The sequence below is a fragment of the Garra rufa genome, chromosome 2 (genome assembly GCF_049309525.1).
Source record: "Garra rufa chromosome 2, GarRuf1.0, whole genome shotgun sequence".
NCBI lineage: Eukaryota > Metazoa > Chordata > Actinopteri > Cypriniformes > Cyprinidae > Garra > Garra rufa.
Window position 1 is genome coordinate 37,046,251 of NC_133362.1, and position 17,568 is coordinate 37,063,818.

Here is a 17,568-nt window from a genome sequence, read left to right on the forward strand (position 1 = left end):
GATCCGGTGTTTTCCACGCCTCAGAACGGCTCAGTTCACAGTGAATGCAGCAAATTTGTTTATTGCATGTGCTGAGAGCTTAGTGCATGTTTGGGAATGCAACAGCCACCAGTTATGCTTTATTTTCTGGCCAGATGATTACAGCATTTCACTAGATTTGTAGTGAGACGTTTTTGCGTTTTTGTAAGCCTGTTTTCACTGAAGCTGGAGTTTTCCATTAAAATGAAAGCTCTACTGTCGTTTCCATAAAATAAAAGCTTAAAAGTGCAGTATCAATTGCTGACAGCTAGCTGTTTAAATGTGTTATTGCAGTCTTTCAAGTGTAGAAATTAGGAAAGAAGTATTGTAATTTCCATACTGTAGTGTAAAGCAAAAATAATACCTATGAAATATTCATTTTCATTTATTTTACAGTGCACTTGTTTTACAATATATGGCTCTACCTGTCATAGCAATAACAATAATATAAAATAGTTGTTATTTCTATTATTATATTCTAATTAGTTTGGCTTCCTAAAACACCAGTGTGAATGTAATTTAGACTGAGAGTACACCACAAATAAAAAGAGGGTTGACGTTTTTCTGAGTTTTCTTAATAGGTTGGAACTCTTAATTTTGAACTCCCAAAGTGCATTAGATAGAATAATTTAACTTTAAAAGTTTTTTTTTTCATTTGTCTTTTTTTTAAATATTCCAATAAATATCATACTGTGGACTTCATATTGAGATATTATAATATCATGAGATTTAGATATTGTTACATTCCTACTACCAACCATATTTTATTTGTAACTTTGCTCTTTTGTATTTATCTATGCTTGTAATTTGTGTATTTGTTCTTTTTTTTTTTTTGGCTTTTTTTTTGCTGGCTGTTCACTTGTCTTTAATCATGTTTGAACTGTTTTTAGGTAGGCTAGGTTTTGCTGTGGTAAAGAAGTACGTAATAAATGGAAACCAAAGTTACACAGAATGAAAAGAATTCCAACACTGTAATACGATCTGAACCATGAGTTTTGTGATCCGTTGAACCACTACCCAAATCACCTCATAACTGCCACATATTTGCCAAAAATTACCAGCGTTTGACAAATAAATAATTTACAGACACTTCCATACATATTCCCTACCTTTCTAACGTTACCCCTCAAACAACAAGTGGATTTAAAGTAATGTAATGTTAATATTTAGCCAGTCCCCAAACTCCTTCTCTCAAATGGCTTGGGTGCGCATTCACAGCTTTTATAGACCAAATGCCACGGATTTCTGGTTAGTTAAGGAAAAACTCCATCCATTTAATCTCTCTCAAGGAAAAACGAATTACATTCTAAGTTTGACAGTCTACTTCCCCATCCTCTAATTTACTTGCAGCTTCGAGAGAGAAAAAATAGCGTCTACCAGAGTCAGCCCATCCACTTTCTAACCTGTCAGGCCAAGACACGGTTTAAAATCAAGCTGCTCTTCTAAAGCCAAGCACGCTTATAGACTCCTCATCTCTTGTTTTCTGTCTTGTCGGTGCGTGCGTTACACAACTAAACGCAGACTAGCCGTGTCAGAATGTTTTAGTACAGTGTTCTGTTTGGATTAGCCTTCAAGAACAGTTAACAAAACTGAACGTCATGAAAATCATTTGGTTCTGGAATCAGTTCTGAACAACAACCGGTTCTTGGTTCAAAACCCTACCGAGGGCAGATAAAGGACAGTGCAGACAGACATGGGGGGCGTGTGGAATCAGCCCAACCTTTAACTTATTCTGAAGTTTACACAGCCGGCAGACCTCGGCCTTCACACCTCCAACTGGCCCCACCATGCAGCTCTCGGTTAAAGCAAATGGAGATGAAAAGCTCCTGCAATGAGCTGCCTGGGATGAACAACATAACACTGACATGCCCTTTAGAACAAAATAAGCCTACAGCGTGCAAGTGCAGGCATGACCAAAGAGGAGTTGGCTTTGAAATAGGAGTGAGTGTGTTTGCGTGCATGTAAAAGGTTCGTGGGAAAACGGGTGACTGAGTAATTCTCGTAGCCTGACCAAACCTCTACAACCTTTCTCACACTTTCACACAAATTGCTTTCAAATTACGCAAACGCTGCCTGTGAGCCAGTCAAAGCCTACCTCTGCACACATCTGTCCCACAGATTGATGCTCTTTTTCTCTTCGTACACTATCAGGCACTTGCTTGTCTTGACAGATACTCGCTATGACACACACAGACACGCTCTGCCAGGAATCCTGCTTGCCTGAGGACGTGAGGCTTGGGTAGAGTTGCACCAAACGTTTGGACATTCTTAGCTAAAATGGGACATTCTCAGCTACTAGTTTTATTCATACTTCTCTGGTTCTGGTTCAAATCTTCTAGGTCACAAACCCTCAGTCAAGTAATGTAAAATCATATAATAATACTTTTACCATTATTGATCCAATAAGCAGCTAAAAAGGTCAGTATTTCAGTTTACTTTAATACGGGTTTGCCTCAAGTAACTCTTATCGGTAATAAATAAAATTTCCATGATACATAAATTTACATTTAGTAGATGCTTTTATTCAATGTAACTTTAGGAAGGTCACAAGAAGTTTGTTATAAAAGCCAACAATACAATCCTAAATAGGAACTAAAATTGGAGATAAAAGTGCCTAAGTAATCATGAAATATAATAAACAATATATTTAAGTGTTGTAATTTCAGTTAAGAAAATTATAATAACTAAAATACGTAAGGTTGATAAATAAACACTAATACAACAAAATTTGACTGGAAGAGATGCTAAGAAATCATTTAATCACATGACATTTCCTCTTGTTCAGTGTAAATGTGGACAAATGTCAATATTCTCATATAAGTCTGGGACTTAATTAATCATACAAAACATAAGCTCAGTTATGTAGTTCAATTGATCATCTATTTTATTCCAACGGTTATTTCTAAATCTTAAATGGGCCATTCTACAGAATTGGTTAATAAGTTAAAGTTGGAAACGACTTTTTTCACAAATTTTGTATGTATGCAAATGATATAATATCTAAGGTACACATTTCTAGTAAATGTGCAGTTAATTCTCATTGTATTTTCAGAAAGTTTTAGAATATTTGTCCTCTCCCCAAATTTGGCACTACCCTAAACACAGTAATATGTAATTTAATAAGAAGGGTTATATTGACCTATTAAGAGTTTAATTAATTAAGAGTGCTTACATCTACCTTGTAAACATATTTTTTCTATTTTATTCAAATGCTTTCAATCAATAACAATTACAATTTTAACAATATTTCAAGTGTGATTTATGAGATGTTTTGTATTTTGAATCCAACTTTTCTTTGTAAAAGGAACAAAGTTGATCATACTGATTTCAAACTTAAGGATTCATTAGTTTGAATATACATTGAACCAAACACTACCATAACATCTTAGTTTATACTAATAAGCAGGGGCACCGCTAAGGGGGGGGGGGGGGTAAGTTAGGACAATTCTAAGGGCCCACGCCTTTTAGGGGCCCCCAGAGATCTGCTTTTGTGTGGTAGGGGGGGCCCAACCTCATATTTTGTCATAGGGCCCAAAATTGCGAGCGGCGCCCCTGTGTCACACCCCCGGACTTTCATGTTGGTTTCTCCCATTTTCCCCCGCAGTTCTGAGTATTTTGGTTTCTCCCTCATTGTTGTCACCTGGATGTTGTAATCAGTCTGTCTATTTAAGGTGTGTGTTTTCCCCTGTATTCTTGTCGGTCTTTAATGTTATATGGATGTTTTCCCCTGGTGTTCCTGTGTCTGCCTGTATTCCGTTGGATTTATTAAATATACGTCTTTTATTTACGTCGTTGTTCGTGTGTTCCTGCCTGCATCGTGACAGAAAGACCGACCAATACAGTTTATTTTCTTGGCGTGTTCACCTCCGTTTTGTTTCCTGTTCGTTTTTCCCAGTCTTTTTGTTTCCGTAGTGTTTTCCCCATGGAGTCCTTCCTCCGTCCAGAATTCATCCTCCTCCGGCTGAAGCAGGGGGATTTACCGCTCGAGGGTTACACTTTGATGTTCCAGCTCGTAGCTCATACCACCAGCTACCCGGACGACGCGCTCTGTATGTTCTATGATGCAAGCCTCAACGCATCATGCAGAGCGCCGTCGTCCGAGGACGGCCCTCGAGCGGACTTCGCCGCATTTGTGGAGTGGACACTGGCGAGAAACAAACCCTCGTTTCCCACCCGTTTCCAGGAGAACCTCGTCAGTGCCACTCCAGACCCAGAGCCCAGCCAGCCACCCCGACCTGCGGATTATGAGCCCATCGTAGACGGGAAGCCCGAGCCCGGAGCGACAGAGTTATGGAGCGCCGATGGGGTCAAAACTTCCGACCAGGTGCGAGAGCCGGCTACTACATCAGCGACGGTGGAGTGCTTCATGGAGCAAGAGAGGGCTGTAGAGAGCCCCGTCCACTGCACCGCCACTGGGGGTGAGCAAGAGCACAACTCTGGGGACTTAATTGACTGTTTCACGGAAATACCCATCTGCCTGGATTTCCCACCCACCCTCCCTCTTCTGCCTAAGCTTGAATCTCCGCTGGTTCCGCCCAGCCATCCAGAGTCACCGCTGGTTCCGCCCAGCCTTCATGAATCCCCGCTGTCATCTGTCAGTCCCCTTGCTCACCCTCAGCCCACCATCTGTGCGGTGGGTTCGCCGCGGGTCTGCCAGTCTCCATCGATGTCATGGCTGGAGGATCCCTCACCATCGCCTCCAGCCTCAGAGTCTTGGACTCCGCCTCGGCCCTCCGACCCTGCGGCTCCACCCCGGCTCTCTGCTCCCTCGTCTCCGCCGTCGCCCGTCGATCCACCAGCTCCACCGGGCTCCATCGTCCCTCCGGCTCCGCCCTGGTCAGTCGTCGCCCCACCTTCGCCTCTGGACTCTACTCCTCCGGCTGTGCCTCGTCGCTCCGTCCCACCGGCTCGGTGGACCTCCTCCCTCCCGCGGGCACAGCCTCGGCCCTCTGGCGCTCCGGCTCCGCCGCGGACCTCCGGATCTCCATCTCCGCCTTGGTCGCCAGAGCCTTGGGTTCCGCCTTGGCCCTCTGGATCCGCGGTGTCACCCAAGATCTTCGGCTTTCCGTCTCCGCCTCGGGCTCTCCCACCACCTGCTCCGCCTCCGTCGGTCAGACCCATGGAGTCGTCAGCCTCTCCTCCACCATGGCTCCTCCCTCCATCGGCTCCACCGTGGGATTACATCTTGGCTGCGGCCTGGGTCCCACCTGGCTCCTCCTGCTCCAGCCCCTTCCTGTCACCTCCTTGGCTCCTCCCTCCGTCATCACCTCCATGGACTATTCAGTCACCACCCTGGACTCCATCTTTTGCCCTCCTCCCGGGAGTCCGTCCTCCGCCGAAACCCCCTCCTGAGACTGTTTGCTGTTTCCCATTTGTCGGCGCGAGGACAGGAGGTAATGTCACACCCCCGGACTTTCATGTTGGTTTCTCCCATTTTCCCCCGCAGTTCTGAGTATTTTGGTTTCTCCCTCCTTGTTGTCACCTGGATGTTGTAATCAGTCTGTCTATTTAAGGTGTGTGTTTTCCCCTGTATTCTTGTCGGTCTTTAATGTTATATGGATGTTTTCCCCTGGTGTTCCTGTGTCTGCCTGTATTCCGTTGGATTTATTAAATATACGTCTTTTATTTACGTCGTTGTTCGTGTGTTCCTGCCTGCATCGTGACACCCTGCTAATAAGAGTATACTATTTTTGACAAAACATCCCATGTTTTTTTCATAACAGCACATTTTCAGTAGTGACAGTAATGTTTTGGTAGCGACCACATCACATTACAGAATTTTAACCCACATGCTAAAACACTACTAAGACATACAAAAAAACTGCATAACTGTACTAAAATTGTGTCTATTTTCCTCAAATAAATTATTTGTTCCCTTTGTCACTACTGAAACAATGAAGACATGTTTCGGCCTTGATTGTTACGGTAGTGACAATTTTATGGGATAACACACACAAACAAAACTTCACCAAATGTTTTGGTACACTCTTAAAAATAAAGGTGCTTTAAAAGGTTCCATCTTTAAAGAACCATTTAGTCAAAGGTTCTTTAAAGAATCATCTCTTTCTTACCTTTTAAATGGTAAAGAACCTTCTTTCGCCACAAAGAACCTTTTGTTAAACAGAAAGTTTCTTCAGATGTTTAAGGTTCTTTATGGAACTATTTAGACAAAAATGGTTCTTCTATTGCATTGTGAAGCACCTTTATTTTTAAGAGTGTAGTGACTGTTTTGGTAGTGACCATTTTAGATACTTGGTACACAGTGCATGGTTACCTAGCACAGTTCTGAACAGTTGTACACATATTAAAACAAAATGTTATGAAGAAACTCCCAAAAAAGTGTTTTTATTTATAGAAAAATGGTGTTTAGTAGTGACATTCTTCAAAAGATACACACAGATTTATCATACTTTTGAACACATTTACCTCAAAATGATGGGACCTATTTTAAAAGATATTTAAAAAAAACAGCAATGGAAGAAAATGCAAAAATTATTTCAATATAATAGTTGAAATTTAACGGTTAGGGTTCGGGACAACCACCTCCCAACTGAAAGAACCCAATAAATGATTATTTTATATATACTAAGCTTACTGAAATTTTAAATATTATTGTGGGGTCCAATAGATAATAAAAGAATCTTAGTAAAAATCTAAGATTTGTATACTTAACTGCTTTTCAAATGTGTTTTTTGGTTGTGGGACAGCAGTGTGCACCAATTCTGTATAATGGTCCATATACGACTGGCATTTTAAAAGTACATTCAATGTTACGAAGCTCTGATGTTTTAGTACTGTTTAAGCTGTAAATTAGTGCTCATGTAAGCCCAAACTAGTGTACTGGAGTAACTGCAAGCTCATTAACAACTGCAAGCTAGATTTAATTTGTGAGCTCTACCTAAGAAGTCGGTTCATGTGTCAACAAACTTAATATAGCCTATATATGGAAGTAAATTAAGGGGAGAACAGAATTGGCTGAGCATAGGATGCTACACGTGACACTAGATAGCAACAGCTCAGTGCAGCTTTAGAGAGTTGTTACTTATGAAATGGACCATATAAAGATTTTCATCTCCTTGTTTTCAGTCTATGTATCTATGCATGCATCTGCTTATATTCATATTAATATTTCAACTCATCCCTATGTGGTTTTGTAAATCCATCAGATCAGGAAGGCCAGAAGATATAAAAGATATTGACTCGGTCAATCCTGTCCCAGTCCAATCTGAGACGCATCATAAAGGCAGGCGACTGTACTTCTCAACACCACAACGGAGCTTATGATGGCACATCAATAATTCACATCCCCGTCTGTGTTCGACTACAAAGAGCGGAGCAGTTTCCAGGGTCGCTCGGAGTCTGCGGCCAAGCCATGTCACATACTGCACACCTGCCATATCACGGGCCAAGACTGATGCTGGATACTGATGATGAGCTATTCACTCTCATTCAAATGATATACAATGCTATTCTATTACTAGATTACTTTGTGTAGGGTTCATTGATATTCTATTACTCTACTATAGTACTATTCATTGTTTCGACTGAACACGAGACATTTGGACAGGACAGCCAGGATATGACCTATGAGCTATTGTTTTTGTCAGTTATGATCGAATACAGATTTAGGTCTGATTTAAAAGCATGTAAAATGTCATGAAAATTACAAAAAAGTTATAATGGCTGCTGTATATTTCAGTCATAATTGTGGTGTGATTTTACATGACTATGATTGTTTTAAGATAGTTAATGGTTAGTGATTGATAACTGCTGTCCCACAACCAAAAAACACATTTAACAGCATTTAAGTATTCAAATCTTAGATGTTTACTAAGATCCTTCTGTTATCTATTATAGTCCACAATAATATTTAAAATATTAGTCAACTTAATGTATTTAAAATCATCATTTTAACATTTCGTTTTTATATGTGTACCACTGTTCAGAACTGTGCTAGCTAACCATGTGCTGATTAGCATCTTTAGGCTAGGTTCAAAAGTATCTAAAATTGTCACTGCCGCCGAAACTTCATGTCTGTTTTTTTGGGTGTTATCCCATAAAATTGTCACTAGTGTAACAGTCATGACCAAAACATGTCATTATTGTTTCGGTAGTGACAAAAGGAAACACAAAGTCCTCATATTTGTGGGAAATAAACAACATTTTAGTACAGTTTTTTGCATTTTAGTATGTTTTAGTAGGCAAATTAAAATTCTGTAATGTTATGTGGTTAAGGATTACTCTTTAACTTGGTATGTTTTGTCAAAAATAAAGCATGCTGAATTATCACCCTGGTGAAAAAAACAGCTAAAACCAGCCTAGGCTGGTTGGCTGGTTTTAGCTGGTCAACCAGCCTGGTTTTAGCTGGTCATAGCTGGTCGGCAGGCTGGTTTTAGAGGGGTTTTGGCCTTTTTTCCAGCCTGGCCAGGCTGGTCAGGCTGGTCTTAGCTGGTCAGGCTGGAAAACCACCAGCTAAAACCAGCTACTTCCAGCTTAAACCAGCCAATACCAGCCAACCAGCCTAGGCTGGTTTTAGCTGTTTTTTTCAGCAGGGCAGGTAAGATGTTATGAAGTTTTTGGTTTAATGCATATTTAAATGAATGGACCCTTAACTTTGAAATCAGTATGATCAACTTTTTGCCTTTTATAAAGAAAAAATGGATTCAAAACATAACAAATCTTATAAACTACACTTGAAATATTGTTAAAAATGTAATTGTGATTGATTTACCTCTCAAAATAAATTAATAAAATAGCAAAAATATATATTTACAATGAAGATTGAAGCAAAATCTTAATAGGTCAATATAACATTTCTAAATAAATTATTATTACTGTGTTTCCGTAGTGACAAATTTTAGGAGAGGACAAGTATTTCAAAACTTTCTGAAAATACAATATGAGAATTAACTGCACAATTACTAGCAATGTGTACCTTGGATATTATACAATTTGCATACATACATACAAATCCTTTTTGAAAAGACGTCTTTATCAAGATGTTTCCAACTCTGACTTTGGACCGATCCTGTAGAATGGCCCATTAAACAGTTTTATCAGGTAATTAAGAAACGTTATGTTACGTGACAAACATACCAGATGCACAAATACCATCCTAACCTCAACAGATTAAACGACGCATGCTGTCTGACCATCAGATGATCATATGTCTGCATTAATGATGGCTGCATGGCTCTTTGCAGCTGCAGAAATATTTATGACAGGCAGCCAACCTCCTTCACCGTCTCTATGCAACCGGGGTTATCTGAGCATTCATCTGAGGGCTTTGCTGCAGAAATGATGCAGGTGGCATCAGAGAAAGAGGAAAGCACAACACACACACCTGCTGCTGGCGCATGACACGAATGATGTGAAAAAACTATACACATTTTTTTTTTGGTGTAACCATATTTTAAAACATTGACGTTGTTTACACAGGGCAATAAAATAACCTTGCTATGACAATCATAGGCTACACTGGGTTCTCAAAAGTAATTTCACAGGTATTTTCAGGCATAATCTGTTTAATAGCCTATGTTTTGCGCAACGCAAACTGTCATTTGGTGTCATCAGTAGCCTACTAATTTATTTCCAAACAAAACAATAAGATTTATTGTCGTGTTTTGCTATATATGATACCCAGATAGCACACGTACGTCTGCAAGATGTCTGTTGAAGATCTCTTGATCTGGAAAGCATCAGCTGTGTACAAACATCAGACAGACGTCTGTAAGATGTCAGTTTTACATACATTCTAAATCATAAACATTCTAAAGACATCTCATAGACGTCTATTTGACATCTTATAGGAAACGTCTTATAGACGTATTGCAGATGAGCAAACACTCTAAAAAATACATCTTCCAAATGTAAATGCAGATGTCAAACAGACGTCTTCATAATGTATGGGTGCTATCAAGGTAAATACTACTCAGATAGCACATGTATGTCTGCAAGATGTCTGTTGAAGATCTCTTGATCTGGAAAGCATCTGCTGTGTACAAACATCAGACAGACGTCTGTAAGATGTCAGTTTTACATACCTTATAAATTCTAAACATTTTAAAGACATCTAATAGATGTCTATTTGACATCTGATAGGAAACGTCCTATAAACACTCTAAAAAATACATTTTCCAGATGTAAATGCAGATGTCAAATAGATGTCTCCGAGACGTACCTGTGCTATCAGGGTACTAAACTTAGAGTATCAATGTACTTTTCCATACTAACCGCAATGGAAAGCTGTTCGGTTGCTGTGGCTTCCTCCTCAAGTTAACACAAATTCAGTTTGCTAGCATCTATTTGGCAACAGGTGATACCTCCTCTGAATAATATGGAAGCTAACTTTTGTAGTTACTGAATCGTTTACAAACACTGAATGCTTATGTAGGTTTATGTAAAAACAATAAAAACACTTAAGATTCCCCCCATCCAACCCTACGACCTTTTGTTTCTGGAAAATCCAGCTGTTGACTGTGTTTTGGAACATGGAAGCTAGTTTCTACTAGCAAGTCTTAGCTGGTGCAAGCCAGTAGACTGTTTTAGGCCAGCAACAAACCAACAACCAGTTGGTGCTGGTTTTGGAATATGGTGGCAGTGAATGGTGAATTTTTTAACCACCATGTTCCAAATCACAGCTGCCATTAAATGGCTTTTCCAACATGGTTTAGAGGCACCCTCTATAATTCTCAGTCTGAAGTATCTACAAAAAAGACATTACCCAGTCCTCGTAGTGTTTGCTGCCGTTTTGCAGCAATTCCTCGAACTGAATGGTGCAGTTGGCCACAAAGTCGTCGTAGCCAATCGGCGCGTCATGAAAGACCGACAGCTCGATCTTCCGGCCGTCGTGCACCTCCGTCACAAACTCATCGTGCCAGACGGGACTGTTGGTCTTCTGCTTGGTCGAGGTCTGACCCACGCGAAAATCATCTACGTTGAGGGCGATGTACGTGTCCAGCAGGAAGGTTGCCGTCTTGGGGCCGACGGCGTGTCTCAGAGACCAGGCTGTGGGCTTCAGGTCCAAAGCCTCGCAGATCTTAATCTTCAGCAGACCGTTAAAAACCACCATGGCCACTTTTGAGAGCTTCAGTAACAATATTCCACTTCGGCGTCTGGTTAATTATTCAACCAGTGTATGTCACGGTCCACCGGTTTGTATTCGGGATTGTTCCTCCCTATGAAATAACGGTAAATGCCCTTCGTCGTCCTCGTGGATCTGCATGCAAAGTGTAGAAGGTCCAGGCAGAACGGGAATCTATTGCTGTGACCTACGGACAACCTGCATGTGATCTCGAAGCTGTCCAAACACCGCTGTAGGCAGCCAGCAATGCAAGTTGGAGCGAAAAAGGACAGCTACAGTGTATAAGACCAGCATTCCACACCTCAAAATATGCCAGAAATATATGTTGGATCTCCTCAGGGTGAGCAGCCTGTTTCCCTCGTCTGGCTGGAGCGCTGGATGTGTCTCCTCCGCGCATTGGGAGGAAAGTTATCCCCCCGCAAAAGCGTCTTTCGATTCGCACCAGACAGGAGAACGACTGTTGTTTACGAGGGTTCCGCACTCACTTGCTTTTTCCAGGATCCTTGTTTGTCCGTCGGTACTCAGTTTCCTGCAGACCTGCCTCTTTTTCTCCCGACTGTGTGTGTGTCTGAAGGCTGGTCCAGGAAATGCGCAAAACACGTCAGTTAGTGCGCGGAGAGGGCTGAGTGAGTGCGGCACTGGAGCGGCCCTAGCGGACCCGCTGCTGCTTCTGCTTCTGCTCTCTGGTCAAGCATCATCCACACGGCTGTAAAGATGAAGCGTGTGTGTGAATACCAAGTGTGAATAATGCACCCTGCTCCAGTCATGCAATGCAGACGACCATACACACCATATGAAGACACCACACACGTCTCATTTCTTAGCCATTTTGTAGTTATTTATATCATTAATGATTATTTGAAATGACACGGTCTATGTCACTGCAATTTCAATAGCAATATATTATTGGTCTTTAGGTGTGATCCTCATCTTGCATAAGGTGGTTTACAATGCTGTACAGTGAGAACTGAAGTGGAAAATAAATCTGGACTGTTTTTTTTTCTCCACCACATTGATTTACTAATAAAGAGTTTGAAATGGTTGAAATTCTGAAAACCCATAAAGTCGAATGGAAATGACAAAAGTTATTGTAGCAGGTTAAGTGGATGCAATCAAATATGTTTTGACATAATTTAAAAACTACATAAACTAGATGAAGATGAATGTTTTTTTTTTTTGTTTTTTTTTGTATATTATGGACATTAAAATGTGCCCCCCCCCCCCAAAAAAAAATTGTGACTTTGTGAAATTGTAACACATGGTCTGAGGGCAGACTTTGGACAACTGAAGACAAGATTGCACTTCAAAATGTTATTGACTGAGGTTCACCTCCTCAACATCATTAGTCGACCAAAAGCGCCATCTTGTGAATGGAATTTCTATTACAGCACCAGAGATGGTGTTTCATGATAAAATACATGTAGAAAATATTATTTGTGACCCTGGACCACAAAACCAATTAAGGGTATATTTGTAGCAATAGCCAAAAAATATATATTTTATGCCAAAAATAATAAGGGTATTAAATAAAGATAATGTTCAATGAACATATTTTGTAAATTTCCTCCCGTAAATATTTCAAAACTTAATTTATGATTAGTAACATGCATAGCTAAGAACTTCATTATGACAACTTTAAAGGCGATTTTCTCAGTATTTAGAATTTTTTGCACTCTCATATTCCAGTTTTTCAAATAGTTGTATCTCTGCCAAATAGTGTCCTTAACATACATTAATGGAAAACTTATTTGTTCAGATGGTCTATAAATCTCAGTTTCAATTTTTTTTAGCTTATGACATTTAGGAATTATAGCTGCATACAGCGGTCAAAAGTTTACGTTTTGTGTTATAATAATTTTTCACTGGAACAGTAGTGTTAAAATGACATATTTGTACCTTCTTACCCCTAATAGGTACATATTAATACCTTAAGGGTACTAGCCTAGCTTCTGCGGTACTAATATGTACCTATTAGGGGTAACAAAAAAAAGGTACAAAGATGTCCTTTAAGGGTACTGTTACTGCTCCAGTGACAAGCTGTAAAATGTTGACCCCTTTTTCTCTCTCTGTGTGTGTGTGTGTGTGTGTGTGTGTGTGTGTGTGTGTGTGTGTGTGTGTGTACCTGGTATTCATCACGTTGTGGGGACCAAATGTCCCCACAAGGATAGGAATACCAGTAGATTTTGACCTTGTGGGGACATTTCTCAGGTCCCCATGAGGAAACAGGTTTATAAATCATGCACAATGAGTTTTTTTGATGAAGTAAAAGTGTGCACAATCTCCTGTGAGGGCTAGGTTTAGGTGTAGGGTAGGTGTAGTAGGGCAATAGAAAGTATGGTTTGTACAGTATAAAAACCATTACGCCTATGGAATGTCCCCATAAAACATGTAAACCCAACATGTGTGTGTGTGTGTGTGTGTGTGTGTGTGTGCTGAATACCGTAATCAGTCGTTTATTTTATGTCAGTGTGCCGTTGATGGCACTATGAAAGCATACAAATTTGTTTTACAAATGCGACCCTCTTTTCTTGAACTGCTTCATAGCAAAACATGTATTTTGGAAACAGTTTTTGCTCAGGCAGAACATAAAATGTGACTTAGGAGCTATCATTTGAGCAATTTTAACGCTAACTATTAATGACGATTAAGATTAAAATCACATTAAGTGAGCTCTAAAATCCAGTAGATGGCAGTGTCCTTATAGAAGTATTTGGTGGACAGTGGATGTATCTGCGTTAAATCGCTTTGTCTACTAAACCGTTAGCAGATTTCTTGATCAAGTTTGTTGAAGTAAATTATATTTGAGCATATACACATGTCTCATTCTCAAATCTATGAAATGTATTAAGTGTATAATGTAAAAACATAAATAAAAAAAGATAAGGAAAGTATTAGAGCCAATGCTAGAAGATACGATGTATGAAATGACTCCACTATTGCACTATTATCATGATTTATTATAAATACTTTTATTCATCAATTTTTGTCTCATACCTACATTCTGTGAACATGTGGCTCAATTAATGCTTGCATCCCTTTATTTTTACTCAAAAAGGCTGAGCCACTGGAGAAAAACTCTCTCAAATATTAATTATTGAATAGCATGTGTGACCCTGGACCAAAAAAACAAAAAAAACAGTCATAAGGGCATTTTTTTTCCCCATTCCAAGGCATTTAACTGATGTATGGTTTGTTAGGATAGAACAATATTTATTCAAAATATTGAGAAAATCTCCTTTAATATCCTAATGATTTGTGGCATAAAAAAAAGATAATTTTGACCCATACAATGTATTTTTGGCTATTTGTTTTTCAATGCTTCAGACATATTTCTTTTTTATTTTATTTAAAACAAATTTAATAAAATAATATTATTACATAGTGGAAATAACTAAAAACAAAAATCAAAGTTAGGTTTTTATGTATTTCAAGTATCCAAAAGAAAAAAAATCCACACTTTTTGACCAAAAAAAAAAGAAAAAAAAAGCTTGACTAATGATGCAGATTAAAAAAAAAATCATAAATTTATTTATTATAGAAATTTACTATTTATTTAATTGTATTTTATTTAAAACAAATTTAATAGAATAATATTATTAAATATGATTCAATAGTTGAAGTAACTAAGAACAAAAATCAAAGTTTTTATGTATTTTAAGTATTCAAAAGAAAAAAAAAAATCCACACTTTTTAACCAAAAAAAAAAAGAAAAAAGGCTTGACTAATGAGTCAGATTTTAAAAATCTCACTGTTCTAGACCATCATACATTTATTATTTATTATAAACATTTACTATTTATTACATGTTTGTTTGTTAATTAATGTATTTGATTTAACTAGATAAAATTCCCATAAAAATGTTGCTTTTCAATGCTTCAGCCATATATCATTTATACTTAATATCCTAATGATTTGTGGCATTAAAAAAAATATCATTTTGACCCATACAATATATTTTTGGCTATTTGTTTTTCAATGCTTCAGGCATATATACTTTTTATTTTATTTTATTTAAAACAAATTTAATAAAATAATATTATTACATAGTTGAAATAACTAAAAACAAAAATCAAAGTTAGGTTTTTATGTATTTTAAGTATCTAAAAGAACAAAAATCCACACTTTTTGACCAAAAAAAAGAAAGAAAAAGACAAAAAGCTTGACAAAAAAAACATTTACTATTTATTACATTTTTCATGTTTATTAATTAATGTATTTTATTTAACTAGATTCCCATAAAAAATGTTCCTTTTCAATGCTTCAGCCATATATAATTTATATTTAATATCCTAATGATTTGTGACTTTAAAAAAAAGTATAATTTTCACCCATACAATGTATTTTTGGCTATTTGTTTTTCAGTGCTTCAGACACACACATTTATATATTTCTTTTATTTAAAACAAATTTAATAAAATAATATTATTAAATAGTTGAAATATCTAAAAAAAAAAAAAAAAAAAAATCAAAGTTAGGTTTTTATGTATTTTAAGTATCCAAAAGAAAAAAAAAACACACTTTTTGACCAAAAAAAAAAGAAAGAAAGAAAAAGACAAAAAGCTTGACTAATGATGCAGATTTAAAAAATCTTGCTGTTCTAGACCATCATACATCTTACATTTTGTATGGTTATTATTTAATGTATTTGATTTAACTAGATAAAATATTCATAAAAATGTTCAGCCATAAATCATTTATACTTAATATCCTAATGATTTGCGGCATTAAAAAAAATTGATAATTTTGACCCATACAATGTATTTTTGGCTATTGCTGCAAATATACCAGTGCTACTTAAGACTGGTTTTGTGGTCCAGGGTCACAAATATGAATTATTGAATAGCAAATCACTCTATGTATAAAAGCACCTGAGACCGATTTGAACACTAATTAAGTTTTATGATTTTTTTTATTACCGTATCTCACCGAAGTGCAAAATTATGTTGAATAATACTGAGATAATACTATTAAAATCACAACACATATACATGAAATGGCCAAAAAAAAAAAAAAAAAAAAAAAAAAACGATTTTACATATCAAAGGACGACAAAGTCTTTAAATATTTCAAATGGCATAAACTTGAGCAAACTCTCCATTTACTGCAATACATTTTGAGCTGTGTGTCCTTTTGTTTTCTGACACAATAATTAGATGAGTGATGTCTGCTGGGGGATGAATGGAGATGTTGTTTGGACATCAGGACTTTCCCCTGAGGCTGATTCTCAGCCTTCAGTGACATTAGTGGAAGATGTTCAGCTCACACATTACACAGCGTCACACGAGTCTAGCATGTGGTGTGACTCCAAACCATGACATCACCAGTAGGAGGAAAATGAATGCCCCTTTGAGACACTGATAGTGCAGGGTTTATGAGTGTGTAGGCTCTGTGTTGCAAGAATAGAAGTGGCCATTTAGGGCTTTTTGAGGGTCTTAAGACTTACTTCATTCCACCCCCAAAATGTCAGCGTCTATGTTCATATACTTAGTGCATTAGAAATCACTGTCGGCATCTGCCAATGGTGGAAATCAGACCTCCGTGGACAATGCTTCTTTGTTTGGACATAAATAGACACATGAAAGGGTGTTTTGAACAAACTTAAACCTCATGACCAGAATCATATGTAACATGGCACTTTCAGTTTTGTGCATCAGTTTTGATTATGTTAAAAAAATCATAACATTCCCCATATGTCAATCAGAGTACTGTATCTTCTCTAATAAATCCTATAGGCCTACATTTATGAGTGCACTCTGACTAGATGATAAAAAAAATGTAAAAATAGGGTACTCTATAAATATTATTAAGGAATTCATAAGGAAAGGTTTCTGCATTTTTTTAAACAGAAATGCCCATAAAAAAAAAAAAAAAAAAAAAAAAAAAAAATATATATATATATATATATATATATTTTTTTTTTTGTAACAGTGTATTTTACCCACGTCCAATAGTTTATATATGTTTAGCATTTTCTCATGTCCTGTCATAGTATTCATTCATACATCTTAAATTAACTGTAGTCTGGATTTTATTATTTTATTTTAATAAAATAATTACTATTTAAATATTGAAATAGTTATATATAAAAAAAACTCTTCTTTTTTATTATTATCATTTGGCTAATTTCAAAGTCAGGATTTTATGTATTTTAAGTATCCAAAAAAGAAATCCATAAAAAAAAAAGATGCAGATTAAAAAAAATCTCACTGTTCTAGACCATGCTACAATAATCTCAACATTTATTATTTATTATAAACATTCTTTTTGAAAACTTATTCATTTATTTGAATTAACTAAAGATTTACATAAAATTTTGCTTTTCAATGCTTTAGCCATATACTGTATGTACTTTATTTTGTTATTATTATTTTAAAATAAAATAATTACTATGAAATAGTTGAAATAGTTTTTATCATTTGGCTAATTTCAAAGTTAGTGTTTTAAGTATCCAAAAGAAAGAAATCCAC

The 17,568-nt window shown here is 37.2% G+C and overlaps 1 protein-coding gene across 1 annotated transcript in view; it reads right to left on the minus strand.

Moving 5' to 3' along the window:
* The window catches only part of LOC141325937 (protein kinase C epsilon type-like), an 81,472-nt gene extending 69,273 nt beyond the window's left edge, over positions 1-12,199 (minus strand). Inside the window, exon 1 of the mRNA XM_073834657.1 lies at positions 10,742-12,199. Within this exon, the coding sequence (XP_073690758.1) occupies positions 10,742-11,089 (348 nt within the window). The 5' untranslated portion in view covers positions 11,090-12,199. The remainder of the gene's footprint in view (positions 1-10,741) is intronic.
* Between the last annotated feature and the right edge of the window lie 5,369 nt (positions 12,200-17,568).